This window comes from Vespula vulgaris, chromosome 16 (genome assembly GCF_905475345.1).
Source record: "Vespula vulgaris chromosome 16, iyVesVulg1.1, whole genome shotgun sequence".
Taxonomy (NCBI): Eukaryota; Metazoa; Arthropoda; class Insecta; order Hymenoptera; family Vespidae; genus Vespula; species Vespula vulgaris.
The window spans coordinates 4,409,880-4,425,355 of NC_066601.1; the positions used below are offsets into that span (position 1 = coordinate 4,409,880).

The 15,476-nt window shown below is 38.1% G+C and overlaps 2 protein-coding genes and 1 long non-coding RNA gene across 10 annotated transcripts in view; 2 read left to right on the forward strand and 1 right to left on the reverse strand.

The window, feature by feature from the left end:
* Positions 1-5,713, forward strand: LOC127069758 (uncharacterized). Of its 8 annotated transcripts, none has more exons than XR_007783706.1 (6): positions 1-1,730; positions 1,978-2,119; positions 2,827-3,468; positions 3,857-3,989; positions 4,896-4,996; positions 5,156-5,713. XR_007783706.1 is itself a non-coding variant. In XM_051007193.1 (6 exons), the coding sequence occupies exons 2-5, from the start codon at positions 1,652-1,654 to the stop codon at positions 3,963-3,965; spliced, it is 972 nt and encodes a 323-aa protein (XP_050863150.1). In that variant the 5' UTR covers positions 1-1,432; positions 1,508-1,651; the 3' UTR covers positions 3,966-3,989; positions 4,896-5,713. The 8 variants fall into 8 exon arrangements, 4 of the variants coding, with proteins under 4 accessions (XP_050863150.1, XP_050863153.1, XP_050863152.1 ...); XR_007783707.1 differs by having other exon boundaries at positions 4,896-4,942; positions 5,156-5,236; XM_051007193.1 differs by having other exon boundaries at positions 1-1,432; positions 1,508-1,730; positions 4,896-5,713.
* The window catches only part of LOC127069767 (uncharacterized), a 15,721-nt gene continuing 2,976 nt past the window's right edge, over positions 2,732-15,476 (reverse strand). The window contains exon 2 of the long non-coding RNA XR_007783711.1: positions 2,732-3,068. This is a non-coding gene — a long non-coding RNA (uncharacterized LOC127069767). The remainder of the gene's footprint in view (positions 3,069-15,476) is intronic.
* The window catches only part of LOC127069760 (BMP and activin membrane-bound inhibitor homolog), a 23,183-nt gene continuing 18,139 nt past the window's right edge, over positions 10,433-15,476 (forward strand). The window contains exon 1 of the mRNA XM_051007198.1: positions 10,433-11,008. Coding sequence (XP_050863155.1) covers positions 10,870-11,008 — 139 coding nt within the window. The 5' untranslated portion in view covers positions 10,433-10,869. The remainder of the gene's footprint in view (positions 11,009-15,476) is intronic.

Consider the following 15,476-nt stretch of genomic DNA (forward strand, 5'->3'; position numbering starts at 1 on the left):
TATCTAAAAATCTTTTGTTCGCTCTAAGAAAACCTGTAAACTACTTTTATTTCGTTCATTTTCTTTTTTTTTTGTTTCTTTTTCGCATCTCTCGACTCTAAACACTTTCTACGTAATACTACATAAAGTGCTATACTTTCTTTGAGTTTTAAATAATATATTTTTTAAAAGATAGAAACGTATACATAAATATTTTGTACGAATCGATATTGGGCGATTATTTTCGTGGTAAAAAAAGCTCGAGACAGAAAGGATATCAGCATTCACCCGGACGTAATGCTTCGAGTTGTCCGTTCTTCAAATTTTTGGAATCATCTCAAGGAATTATACGTTCAAAGAGATACGTTTGCGTCGCAAACAGTCGAGAAAAGCGTATTACTATATCCAACGGCTGTACCAAGAGGCGCCTGTCGTCCGTGCAAAGATGTTGTTCTTCCAATAAATCGGTCGACTTTAGGAGCTTCTCGTCGTCGTCTTTCCGACGACGAAAAAAGGAGGCGCCCGACGAAAGAGCGCGCGAGTATAATAAATTCAATAAATTAAGTCGCTCGAGATAGAGCGAACGAATGAAAGAGAAAGAGAGGGAGGGAGAGATAGAGAGAGGCAGAAAGAAATCGATAAAGAGGAAAATGAAAAGAAGACGCGTAGAAAGTCTTCTTCAAAATGAAGAATGATCGTATCTTTTCTATTATATATATATATATATATATATATATATATATATATATATCTAAAGCTTAAATTAAAATAGATTTAAAAAAGAAATTCGCCGAGAGTGATGCGATTATTTTCAAAATTGTCATCGCATCGATATAAAAATTTTGGAAGGAGAAAGATTTCGTATTTAACGCAAGTACCTGTATGAATAAATTAATAATGAGACTACGTTTTAATTACGAATAAGGAAAATCAAATAAATTGACTAATTTGTTACTTATTTCATTCGAAATATATACTTTATCGACGTCAATAATAACATCTTATTATAATATTGTGAATAGAAACAACGTTTTTTTTTTTCAGGAAAAAATAACTGTTGCTTAGAACAATTTTTTATAAAAATATCGATATGCCACTTGCTGTATTCGAGAGAGAGAGAGAGAGAGAGAAAGAAAGAAAAAAAGCAGTAGGAAGGTGATGGCACACGACCCGAGTCATCGAGGTGTCGTCGCCTTTCTCTAAGAAAGAGAAGGAAATATCTTCTTTTTATTCTATCTTCTTCTTTTTTATCTTTTTCTTTTTCTTTTTCTTCTTCTTGTTCTTCTTCTTCGTTGACGTCTTCCTCATCTTTCTTCACGGTTTCCTCCTCTTCTAGTGGGAGGTACTAAAATTAGAGAAGACGGTGCGAAGAACGGTCCAGTCTTGTAGCTTCTTTCGAACACTTCCAAATGGTCCTTCGTAGCGATAACACGTTTTCGCGTGCATCTCGCCGGTGAGTAGTTCGATATACTCTGTTTAGAAAACAGACGAGTCGTTTCGTATATCGACGTAATATCGATCGTCCTAGCCCCGTCATGAGTCGCCGAAGAGAACACCGACGTACCTTGACTCGATTCTCAAACGGACGATAATTGCGAGCAATCGATTTTTAACGATCGATGAAAGTTCTATAAAATTTCTAAGGTGGATTCGTTTCGACCACCCTTTCGAAATGTCTCGAGTATCGATCCATGGAAGATTTATAGTTATTATCGTTGTCGTCTGTATTATCAATCTTACGAGAGTCGAGGGTAAGTATATTCTTATTTAGAAGAGAATGTAAACAATGTATATGTGTGCGTATACGTGTACGTATACATGTACGTATTCTTCGTACGTGTGTTCCATGAGTATACGAGATGAAGATTATACTTATAATACAAATATTGCCATACTTTGCAATGATATACGTCTCGTGGAAACGCGATACACTTGTAATTCATACGATTCTTATTATGTCTATCGTAAATGTAACGTTACCATTTATCACGCCATTAGGTAGGAAGTGCGTGTGCACGAGCAAAGATTGTAAAGAAGCTGGGGAAGACACCTGCGAGACAAAATACTTCTGTTACACCGAACTGATTCTCTTCACTGATCAGGAGTTTGGTGAAAATACGACAACGCGAGGATGCACGCAGTGCGTACATTTTTTATTTACGACGTCAAATGGTTTCCTATCGATATTTTAAAGATCGACAGAGTTTTAAATAAAAGTAAAGATTGAATTCCTTTCGAAAGAAAGATCGATACAAGAGTATGTATATAAAGCATAGATTTCTATCGACTCTATTAGGATTCGACCTTCGACCTTTCTCCGTTATTGGATAATAAATCCCAGCTACTAAAACTAGTATGCAGACACGATTGAAAAACGATTCGTTATGTCCATCCGGTTTGGTTACGCTGATCGAAGAGGTACCATATAAATTCACGAACGTGTTGTGGCCTATGACGAGATAATCGAGTCAAAAAATTCGAATGTTCGTTTCTCCTTCACCTTGTCTTATCTCTTGAACATTTTTAACGATGACGGAAAGTCGATGCTGCGCGTAGAAAATTCCTTAATAAATGATCCTTAATATAAAAAAAAAAAAAAAAACAAACACGCTTTGTATTTTATCCGTACGTATCAACTACTTAAATTCATTTGCTTTTATTAAAATATTTGAAATATTTATCAATCGATATTAGAAACGGTAAAAAGAGAGAGAGAGAGAGAGAGAGAGAGACAGAAAAACACACGACCAGGTCACAGAATATTATAGTTTATTTATCTTTAGCGTGATATATGTATATATTCATATGTATTTATGTACGTATAGACGATGGATTGCCGTTTTCCAGGAGCCCGACGCCATTGTTGTGCGAGACAAAGTCTTGGGTCACGAGGTCAAAGCTATCGACGTTGTCATCGTCGTCGTCGTCGTCGTCGTCTCTTCACGACGACGAGGAAGACGAAATCGTTGAAAATCGTCGTGTCTCGTCGACGAGACCTTGGATACGAATGCCCTGGCCAAGATTAAAGTGTTGCGACAGTCAAGATTATTGTAACGCTGATCATCTCGGCGACTTGTCCACATGGACTCCTGAAAGAGAAAAAGAAGAGGGGAAGAAGAGAAAGAAGATCGAGGAAAAAGAAGAACAAGTGGAAAAGGAAGACAAATTTTCGATCGAAAGGATGAACCAAGATAATGATTCAACGTCTAACGCAGAAATAGATCAAAACAACGATTTCCAATCGATCAATAGATTTAACCAAAATAACAATCTGATATCGCTAGACTCGAATAGGTCGTTCACGAATTCTTCAAGCAGCAGTCGAGATCAAATTATTTCGATCACTTCGGACTCGATATCAACGATCGACGAAGATCTTAATTTGGATCAACTTTTGCAACATCGGGTAAGGCCGCTCCACGTCGCTGCTTTTGTACTTGCGATAGCTGCATTGATATCCGTCCTGGCTGCCTGCTACGTCATTACGAGGTTCATTCCTTTTTTTTTCTTCTCTTTTTATCATTATCGCCGTGATTATTATTGTTATTAATATTCTATTCTTTGTGAGAGGCTATCGCAATTCTTTTATTTGATTTTCTCCTTCTCTATCTATCTTTCTTTCTTTCTTTCTTTCTTTCTTTCTTTCTTTTTCTCTTGCTTTTCCTTTGTTTCTATCTTCGCTTTCGTTGTTTACCTCGTCAAGATTCTATATCCTACGTAAATCAGTACGATTGTATTGGTACATGAATGTGTCATACTTCTCAGAACGTGTTTCGAAATATACCGATTTTTCTCGCGACCAAGTCACGTTATTGAATATACATTCTATATTAATTTCTTATTAGAACGTTGATTTATGCTGGTACTTTTATCGCAGAGCTTTATCTTCTCTACGTCGTACGAGTAGGAAGGATAAGAAAAATGCTTTGCTAAAGGAAACACGTCGGAGGAATATTTTGCGAATATACAACTCGAGTTGCCGATAATCTTGGAATATAATAAATGTTAAGGTAAACGTGTTAATTATCGATGAGCTCGAAACTATTATCGATTGACATCTTTATACTCTTGAAATTTATACGCGTTTTCAACTCTAGTATTGTCTATGAATATTTTATAAGAAAACCAACGGAATAAAAAAAATCGATGGAATACGTAGGACTCGTCGAAATAATGTCGAAAACAAGGTCATTCGAAAGTATCGAGCACGTAGGTACAGATAGAAACCCGCATAGGTATTACAATCTTGCCAGTTTTTTTTTTTTCTTTTTTATCTCCTTTTTCTTTTTATCACTTTCCACTTCCTCTATTTTTTCTTTCTCTCTTTTTTTTTCTCTCTCTTTTTCACCATCGACGACTGACTTTCAGCGAGTTTCTTTTTTTCGGACAGTTTGTCGCGACGGTTCTAAAAGGCGCACAAGCCAGACCGCCCTCTTATCGGTCTACCTCCCTGCCAGAGGGCCACTCGAGTACAGATAGTCTGGGTCCCTGAAAAGGCCCCATGGAGTTCTGCCCTCTAATCTTCGGTCCTCCGAACGCTTAAGTGGGTTTTCGAGTTCAGAAATATTCGGTCGGTCGAACCTTACATCTCTCTCTTTCTCTCTCTCTCTCTCTCTCTCGCGCGCGCGCTCTCTCTTTTTCTCTCGTATACATACGTATACATATCTTCTTAAAGCACGTTATTTTCTTTCCCTCTTCTTTATCTCATCTTTTCGTTTTCTCTTTTTCTCTTTATCGTATTCCTTTCCATTCGACATAGCATCGGTAAAAGCCTTCGATGGTCTTTAATGATTTTCATCGATACTTAAACTCGACAAGACTCTACAAAGTTTTTTCTATCTGATTTATTACTTTATATATTACTTACAACCTTTCTTAATTACAATTATACTAATTAGTTTCCTGTCTTTTTACAGGTTCTTGAAGAGCAATCCGTACGTGATTGGCAGCGTGGAATAACAATGTGATAAATCAATGAATATGGATATTCTTCTTAATTAGTGCTTTAATGAAACTAGTTAATTAAATTTTTTTTTTTTTAATTTCGAATATGTGCCGTAAAATATTTAGCAGATATATTTTAGCTATAATTTATTAGCACGTATATAAATCCAATTTTACGATTTACGTCATTGTCTAACGTAAAAATAAAAGTGATTTCTTATCTTTTATTTAGGATGACGAATCAAGAAGCTTCGTCCTATTTGAAAAATTTGTCTTCAGCGTGGGTCGTTGGGGCATAACACATGGATGGCTACGAGACAAAGAATATTTCGTGAAGCACTCGACAGAGACAGTTTCCTGGCAAACACAACGACTCGTTTGGCGCCTATGTAACGTCCCTATGTGCATCATGACGCAGCCATGTGGAGACCAACGTCCTTCGAAATTCCATCTACTTAGAAAACGGGGACTAAAGGTTTTACCAACATCGGTACCAGGTGTTCCAACGATTTTAACATTATTAGTCATCGGTAGGGTCGCTTTCCTAACACTCCAAAAGGTTATAAATGCTCGAAAGAAAGGGAAAGGTACACTCGTTGAACGTAGAAATCGTTTTCGTATGATTATGGGGACTATTTCGAACGTCTCTTGTTGGACACGATTGTCACACATCGAAGTGTGTTTTCCAACTATTACAAAAGCGTTATAGCTTTTCTTTCTCTGTATAAATAGCGTGTAAATAACTGCGACTGTACATACACGTTTATATTATATCTTATGGTCGATGGGATTCGTAAAGTAATTAATTCGTGTTAACAGAGTGTTTCTTAAGTACTCTTAATATTTTATTGCTGTTATATTTAGAGAAAAAAGATAGGAAATTTGTTAAAAACGTTGTTCGTTACGAAATTTTATAGCGATTATTCAAATTTAACCACGAGTACTTGAGTAACACTCTTAAGAGATATGAATATATAAGAGCGATTTATATTTTTTGAATAAGTATAAAATATTTAATTAAGCGCGATTAAATTCAATCTCGTTTCGATAGGCGAGTAATTATCAAGGAAGGAATACGCATATTTTGCAAGTGAGCGATACCGAAATAATCGAGTATGATTTAAATTCAAGCAGAAAAAGCGTGACAAGATGAAAAAGAGCGCGAGAGAGAGAGAGACTGGTCGTGGCGCGTTCGATTTGTTGGCCTAAATGAGTCACGTAGAATGCAACAAGACGGGAATAAGATCTTACAGAGCGAATACAGGCCGTCCGACGGTAGCTGGCATCCGGGAACTTGAGTTGGACAGCGCTCTACGATCAGATATGTCGAGTGAAAAGTAAATATATTTAGTGAGAAGGACTTCGCTAGATAGATTTACCAACACGTTCATCGAAATGATCTCTTGGGAGTTTTTGCTAAAAGAAACTTTCTTGCTCTCTTCCCGTGAATGCTTCCGTTGAGAAGTAACATAAATCAACGATAGAGATTCTTCCTTCATAAGTTTCGACAAATTTTTATTATCACGATTTTAACACGGTTCCAAAGATAGCCGTAGGAATATATTTTTGCGATATACAAATAAGAGAGAGACTTAAAGAGATCGATCTATCACAGTTATTAAGAGTCGATAGCACAAACGCAAGGACAAATCTCGAGAGTTTCGATTTATATTCCAGAATATCCAGCATGACGTATAAAATATATACGCACACAGATATATTTATATATGCCTGTACGATACAAACGTACCACTAAATATAACAACTCGACACGTTTTGCGAAGGCGTACAAGCAAGGCACTCGTTTATGTATTCCTTTGCGTTCGCTTATCCTTGCAAGTTGCGCTTAACGCGAAGGAGCGAATATACGGGAACGTTTTCCTTGGTCATTCTTGCTATCGAGAAGTATATGTATTGTACATACCCCTATGTATATACGAATGTGTATATTTTTTCTCGATATCTTTGGAGATTTGCGAGAACGCCCCGTGACGAACTTTGCTCCAAGAGAGAGAAAGAGAGAGAACAGAAAGAGAACGTTGAAAATTTCGTGTCGGTAGTAAAATTTAAAGAAGAGTCGCCGAGACCAGATAATACGATTAAAAAAAATAAAGATAAAAAGAGAGAGAGAGAGAGAGATAAGACAAACTCGTCGAAAGCTTGCCGTTGTTTTATTTGTGTATGCACGCATACTAGTTATATCTATGTATTGTGTATCCATATGTCACAGATGTGTGATTGTGTATATACGAATATATTATGTGAATATGTGTGCGAACTAAAAGGGCGCCAAGATACTTTTGCCCCTCGTACGCGTTACAACACCCGCCTCGCCGGAGCGATAAAGGAATTACAAGAGTACGAATACAAGCGCGTACGCCGGCGCGATAAAAGGAATTTGAATTTCCTGAAGCGTGAGACCGAAGATACTACGTGGCAATAATACGGACCAATCGTAAAACATCTGTTCGTTTGTTCTTATTTTTCTAACGTTTTATCGGTTCTTCTTCTTTTTCTTTTTCTTTTTTTTTTAACGGAAATTAAAATATCCCAATTTTTTACTCAATCCCCGTGGATGCCATTTCGAAGAAATTTCAAATTTATCGAATGTTTTCAAAATAAAATTATCGTACGAATTAAGATCCTATTATCGATTTTCTTATTTGAGATAAAATTGAAGAGTCAATTGCGGTTAGGATGAAGCCACTAGCGGATCACGTACGGCGTTAATGGCTCACGAATTACTCCCGTCCAAACAATATCGATCCACCTCACGAAATCATTTTACCTTTGTATCGATAACGAGCGAAACGAAGAATGGGGATAGTCGGCTTGTTTTATTTACCTATCTGTAGGTATACGTATATATACATACGTACGTACATATATATATGCCCATTAAAGTGGGCCTTGTTGTAGGACGTGAAGAGTAGGGGAAAAGAATCGAACGCCCCGAACCGGTCCTCGATCTCTCTTTTGGGCCAGGTGCCCAGCGTGGAATCAAAAGTAATGTCCCTAACTGAATGGCTTGACCACCGTACTCGTTTCGCTCGACTAAAATCAATCACTCCGCTTAAGCGCAGCGATTCGACGAGCTCTTTCCACTGTTAGATTTACCGCGAGCATCAGCCTCGTCCGAGCATCTTTGGAGGAGCAAACATCTTAGATAAATATCTCTACCTTGTCTAACTCGTTTCTACCTTCCTCCTGGAGAATGACTCCAGCAAGATGACTTTTTTATACTTTTGCTACCGATTCTCTTACACGATGGCGTGCTTTTGTCGTCATCCTAGCTGAATTTCGATATTTCGATATTATACAATTCGATCTTGTTTTCGATCAATGTTTTCGAGAGATAAACAATGTCTTCACAAGGATTTATATCAAATTAGAATTTTCATTAGGATTTAAACGTTTAAATAAAATTTAACTGAACTACAAGTTTGTATGCCCAGTTAAAGAGTCTGCGTACGGCCTGTAGATTTTCAGGACGCTAGAGATACCTACATGGTGGAGAGATACAGAGGGTGGAGTCGATGGATGCCTCGAGGTACGTTTTAACGAGAAACAACAAATACGAGCTGTGATTATCTAGTTCACCGATAACTGTATACCGTGTGTGCTAACAGCTGTTCTTTTTTCTTAAAATAACGGAACGAAAATTGCAACCGTAAAAAATGGAGAATATGAAAAAAGAGTCAAAGAGATAGACAAAGATTTCAATATCGTGCAGTACGTATGTAGGACACGCGTGAATGTTTCAAAGCGTGCGTATATGCGAGAGGAAAAAAATTCACTCCCGAAAGCGATAAAAGAATACGAGACGTTTCGTGATGTTGCGTAGAAGAGGGATGTCGAGAGAATGAGAGAGAAGAGGAAACATCTCGAGTGGGCCCTCCGGCAAAGACTTCGCGGAATTCGCTTTAAGCGAACGTAATTAAACGAACGAATAATATCTAACGTTAAAGCCCGTCCGACGACGTCGCGACTAAAACCGGTCTACCCAGGTACCTCGAGATTTCGATCGATAGATCGATGTGAATCGATCGATTCATCGATCTATCGAGCAGTTGTCGCCGCGAAAAGAGGAAGGATCTATCTATGAGATCGCTGGTTAAAGTCGATATTTCATAAAGTCGATTCGGCGTAGTAATAATTTATAATTATTATACAATTCACGTTCGTCTTTTATACTATATTTTTTTCTTTCTTCGATGATCCAGGCTAATCGATTTGATTTAAATAATCATTCTTGATACCTCGTTATCTACACGGAATTATTTGTTCGTGTCAGTTATTCGCACGATTACAAATTATATAAAAGGAAAGGAGTCGATAATTGATTTATTTTGTAAACTTATAAAAATAATACAGATATGTAATGATTATTAACTCGTTAATCAAATGCAAATGAAAAGAAAAAATATCGTCGAAGGATTAAGCGAGGCTCGCGTGCGTGTTAAATCGAACAAAGGTAAAAAGAAAGGCACAGCTGACGACTACGACGACGACGACGACGATGATGATGATGATGATGATGATGATGATGATGATGATGATGATGACGATGACGATGATGCTGGCACGAGAGTCCATGGATTTGCAAGATGACGGAGGATCCGATGCAAGAGAGATGGCAATGAGTGCGACGGGTGCACGCACACGCGTGCAATACACTGGCGTCATTGCCTCGGGGTTCAGGCGCCACTCTCTTCCCTCTCTCCCTCTCCTCACCCTCTCACTCTCTAGTGTTCCTACACTTCCCGTCGTATGAAAAGAGAAGGAGAAACTTTACTTCGCCGGAGCCGTCGACGATACGCGAGTGTACAGTACGAGAGGTGAACGTTGGTCGACTTGTTTATTTACTTCTTTTCTATAAGTACTTTTCAATGATACGCGTGTACACACTTATACAAAGAGTGGCCCATTAACTATTATCATTTTAAATATCTTAAGTATCGTAAAGTATGAGATAAGAAAATTTGCATCGTTCGACGTACAAATTTTTCTAATCTTTTCTCTAGTTTTTCTTGTTTTTTCATTTTCAGCTTTGTAATGAACTTATTGATAACGATTATCAAAGTACTTTGTATATACATATATACAAATGTTTTTAAATAATTTGAGAAAAATATTGACATCGACCTAGTGTAATGTACATGGAGAACGGCGACGACGACGACGACGACGTCGACGACGCTGACGCCGACGACGACGACGACGACGACGACGACGACGACGACGACGACGACGACGACGAGGATGCCGACGACGATAGACAAGATACACGGACGAAAAAGAAACGCTATCTCGCAACGCGAGAGGCGGACTCGCTCTTGTTTTAAAAACTAAGCAACGAACGTTCTTCTTTGGCAAAACTGGTGCTTGTGTACGCGACAGACAAGCAAGCAGGCAGGCCGGCTGCGTTTACTCGCTTCGAGCCGACCGACGGCGGCAGCATTCGCTTTTCGAACGGCAAAGTCGAAAGGGAAGAGAGGGAGTTCGTCAGTCGGCCGTCGAAGCGCGCCGAGTTCGGACGTGTAATCTGTTCTTCCTGAACGTCTTCGTAACGCATCTCTCTCTCTCTCTCTCTTTCCCTCTCTCTCTTTTTCTGTCTCTCTTTTCCCTTGATTTTACAAATCATTTACATCTTACATTTTTGTTTCATCTTTTTTCCTTCGTCAAAACTCGTCGTCAAAACCCAATCGACGCTAGTGATCACGCTCGATCGTTACAACTTTTGATCACTTCCTTACCTCGATATTCGATCAAATCGAAAAAGTTCCACGTGCTCCGGACAATAATAATCGATCGAGATCATTTTTTTTTTTTTTAATCTGATTCCCCGTTCGAATCTTCTCCTTTTCATCTTTCTCTATTATTATCTCTTTTTCGTTTCTTATTATTATTATAATTATTGTGATTCTTCGCATCAAAGTGCCAATCATGTTGTCCTGGGACTTTTTAACTATCGCCATGATAACGAGCATCATCTTGGCTTACACCAATGGAACCTCTATAGATTTCGATTCTACCGATTACGATGCGCTTTCCGAAAATGAAGGAAAATCGTCGGACGATAAAGGTAAGCTCTTTACTACGTTTCTGATATTAGTTATACAAATATGTATATATACATGTATTTACGATTCTTACGACAGTTTTATGTATAAAAGCTGTTCACGTAACTTTATGAGTAGTTAGATCACGACAGTCGACGATATAATACTCTCAAGAGACGCTTATAATTTCTGGATTGCGTCTATCTGGAACAACAAAAAAGATAGAGGATATATGTATTGCTTTCTCTATTTTTTTCCTCTCTTTCTCTCTCTTTCTCTTTCCATCGACGTAAAGTACTTAGGATTCATTGCGAAATTATGCGACGTCTTTGTGTATCGGTCTTCTCCAAGAGTTTATGCGTTCGTTGAACGGAGAATATTAAGTTTGTTTTTAGTAAAAATTTTCAGGAGAAATGCCACATAAATCTTAAGGATTGTGCGTACATAATCTTTATATAGGTTATCCTGATTTGAATACTTTTCAATTTGATTCAAATATTTTTAATATGCATTATGTATTTTGTATTGTGTGAAAACACTGTTATGGGAAAGTCAACGGTATTACTCATGCCGAGGCCCCCTTAAAGCTTTCGTTGTATCGTCCAATGAGATTTGTTTATTCTGGTATCTTTGGACGCACGTGCGACCCTAAACGCGTGTTCTGCATCACGGTGTATACATGCACGTGAAAGATTAAAAGTTTCCAAGTAATTATGCTTCCGATAACTTAATAAGTAAGATGACGATACAAATTTTGGTTCCATTAATCGATCAAGTTCGTAATTATAAAGTAAAAATAATGATTTCTATGATAAACAAGAATATCTCTATGAATGGTGAAAACGAAGAATTAAAATAATCGATATTAGAAACGAATTGAGTCGGATGTTCTTGTTCGTAGAATCTTTATTTTTCGTAAATGAAGATCTTTGCTCTCGTTGACAAAATTTTGTTAAATATATACAAGGGAAATAATTTTTTTTCTGGGACATTCTACGTACAGAATACTCCAAAAAGTCGGAAAACAAGCTCGATGGAAAAGGAGGCGAGACTAGATGGGCGCGTCCTACCTCTTCTGCTCGTCGCCTTTATGGCTTGAATTTACAAGGAGAACTTTGGCTCTTTACTGATATTCGATTGCCAAGATATAAATAGGCGCTCCTCGATGTTAATGTAAAAGGGTGGAAAACTTTTGCGGATAACGTTTCGCTGTAATACAACCGAATCGAAACGTCCGCGAGATCGACCATAAAATTTCTCGAAATTATTTGATTTTGTTGCAATACTTGCCAAAAGTATTTCTGTACTATTTAAAGAATCAATTCAAAGAGTTTAATTTCGAGAATATTGCGGTTTATCACAGAGGTAATTAAAAATTGAAAGAGTTGCCTTTTTATATGTTTCGCGATTTATAATTAAATATATATATATATATAGTATAACACGAGTTTGAAAGACTATTGGTAAATTTGCCAAATAGTACTTTATACGTAACCAAGGAACGCGAACACACTTTACATATTCTCAGCGAAGCAAGCAATAATAATTGTTGGAACGGCTGGTCTAGTCGGCGCCGAGAATCAAACAATCCAGATTATTTTTTGCTATCCGACACTATGCTGTTACTTTTTTCAAAGAACGATGTATTCGTGTGTATGTGGGAGGGGGAGGAGAGGGGAGAGAAAACGAGGGAAAAAAAGTTGTACGCTGGGAGTAATTAATTCTTTCCCATGACTAATTAAAGCGTACATTGTTTGACAGATTTGAATTTTTTTATATCATCGAGCACCGAAAGAGATTTTTTTTCAAATTAAAAAAGAGAAAGAGAGAGAGAGAATCTGACAATAAAATCGTTTACTCGAACGTTTAGGAAAACATTTGCGAGAGATCTCTCGTCGTCCATCCGTAGGATGAACGATCGATGGATGGATTTACGTTTCCACCGAAGTGGCGCCCGCGATACTCCGTATAAATACGTTTGGAGATAGAAAGAGGACAGATAGGAAGAGGGCAAAAGAGAAGAAGAGAGAGTATAAAAGATACAGCTGCTCCAAAAAGTACTCGCACGTCGTTCTTAAGCGTCGGACTTACGTTTTAATCGCAGAAAGTTTCGCTGCGTTCAAACAGTCATACACGTAGAAAATAATTAATTTCTTTAAACGACAAACACAAATTTTTTTCAATTTCGTTCATGGGAAAAGAGAAAGAAAAGGAATACGAACAATACGTACTTGTTAACGTCTCTGTACAAGTAAGATATTGAAATAAGAAGGAAAATGGAGGAAAACGATCAAAGAGAGAAAAGAAAGTAGAAGAAGAGAAAGGGGAAACGGAAGTAATAGTAAATATTTAAATTTCACGAGTTCTCACGGCAGTAAGTTTTAGGATGAGACGTTGTAAACTATGCATGTCGGGCGCCAGCTAGGCGCGTGAATACCAGAGTACATAATATAATATACGTATACGTTTGTATTACGTTTGACGCGTGCACACACGCGCGCAAGCGACTTTATGCGCGTTGCGTTACATACGCTTATTCGAAACACGAAAACATTTCTGTACATTGTATTTGAGAACGTATACGTCCTCTGCGTATACGTAGGTACGTGTACGTAGTCTTTACGTTCGCGAACGTCGTACGCGTAAATGTAACGTAACGCAATTCGTGCGTTTGTGTGCGCGTGCACATCACCAGAACGATTTCACTCGAGCAACAGTTTCTCGGACCCAAGACCGAGCTAGCTCGTTCTCGGATCCTGACTTTTTATTAGAAAATGTATCTTTCTCTCGAACCCCTTATCGCTGCTTATCCAAACGACTCGGTTCTACTCTCGTGATCGACGCCTTTCCGGGAATTACGAGTGGGTGCGATCGGTTCTCCTATGGTATGGCTTATGCTTCCAGGGAATGTACAAATTCAAATTAATAGTCGACGCGATATCGATGGATACATAGAGGAAGGATTGATAAACAAATGTCGACTTTAAAGTTGACTTATCTAATTTCGAACGAGTAACTTTGAGAAATCCTGGATCGTCAAATTTCGATGAATATTTCTACACTTTCGACGTTAGAAACGAGGGAATTATATTTTACTTAAAAACGATATCAACCTTGCTAGATCCTTTCAGGTGTTCCGACAGTTTCGAATAATGCGAGTTCATTCAAGTTAACGTGCGCATCCACGCATGTATACTTTTAAGAGTCGCGCGACACATGGCGCACGCAACGACGGCGTCTCACGCATACACGTACGCGTATACGTCCCCCTTTACACATTTCGTAAACATATACGTACACGTATACGTATATACAAGCACAGGATACTTCGCTGTAAAAGAGCAGCTGGAACTTACGTAGCCACTACGCACACAAGCGCATGCGTGTACTGCCGACCGCCGGCTGCTCTGCTCCGTTCGCGACAAGGAGAGTAGTCTAGACTCGTACGCACACGCGTTCACACGTACGTGGCGACGGCGCTAGTGAAATATACACGCACACATCCATACACCGGTGGCGCCTGTCGGCCACACGAGTGTTCACGGGTGCGTGACGAGTTGCGGCTCTTTGTCCGTGTGTCCGCGTTACAGTAGCGTGCATAAGTTACAGCCCATAAGACTATTATCTTTCTTTTATTTTTTATTTCTTCTTTTCTTTATTAATTATCCTCCTTTCTTTTATTTTTCCTTTTAATAGACCATTTTAATCCTTTATACTCTGCGAATAATTAATTGGTCATTTTATAATTACTTAGAATGATATCGACTGTGAAGGTAAACAAAAACAATTACATTTATTCGCAATTACCAGCAGTCTCTAGATAGTATTTTATTCTAATTAATTTACGTTATATACGTACGCGACGTACTGCGTAACTAGAGAGAGAGAGAGGAGAGAGAGAGAGAGAGAGAGGGAAATAACAAACACACGCACGTACGTAGAAGGTGTTTGGACACAAAGGACGGCTAATAGATGATATTTTTGTATACAAAATAATGTCGGTAGAAGGACGTTCTTGTTCTTCTTCGTCTTCTCTTAAATAGACGCGTCGCAATTAAGGAACAACGAGCCGTACATGGCTCGTATCGCGTTTAATGATTCTTCACTTTGATTCGGATTAGAGATTACGATGCTCGTTAGCGGCCTCGCCGTTCTAAAGACTCTAGTGTACGGTAAAATACTAATTGAAATAAAGAATATTCATCGTTTTTACCGTAAAAATCATTCGAACGAATTCGAACGTAATTACTTCGTTTTATTCGAACGATGAAGTCATTTAAATAATTTTTATTTCAATTGTCCTTCTTGCTAAGAAATATCCAGATACAAAACTCGACTTATACGATTACATAGATACATATAATACACGTATCACTATGACGTTCTAGATTGACTTCTATTAGAATTCTTAATTATAGAAGAGTTACGGAGTCACGGAGTCTGTGATTAAGGACTTCGTTCGTTGTGTGCGTTTTCATCTAAAAAAAAAAT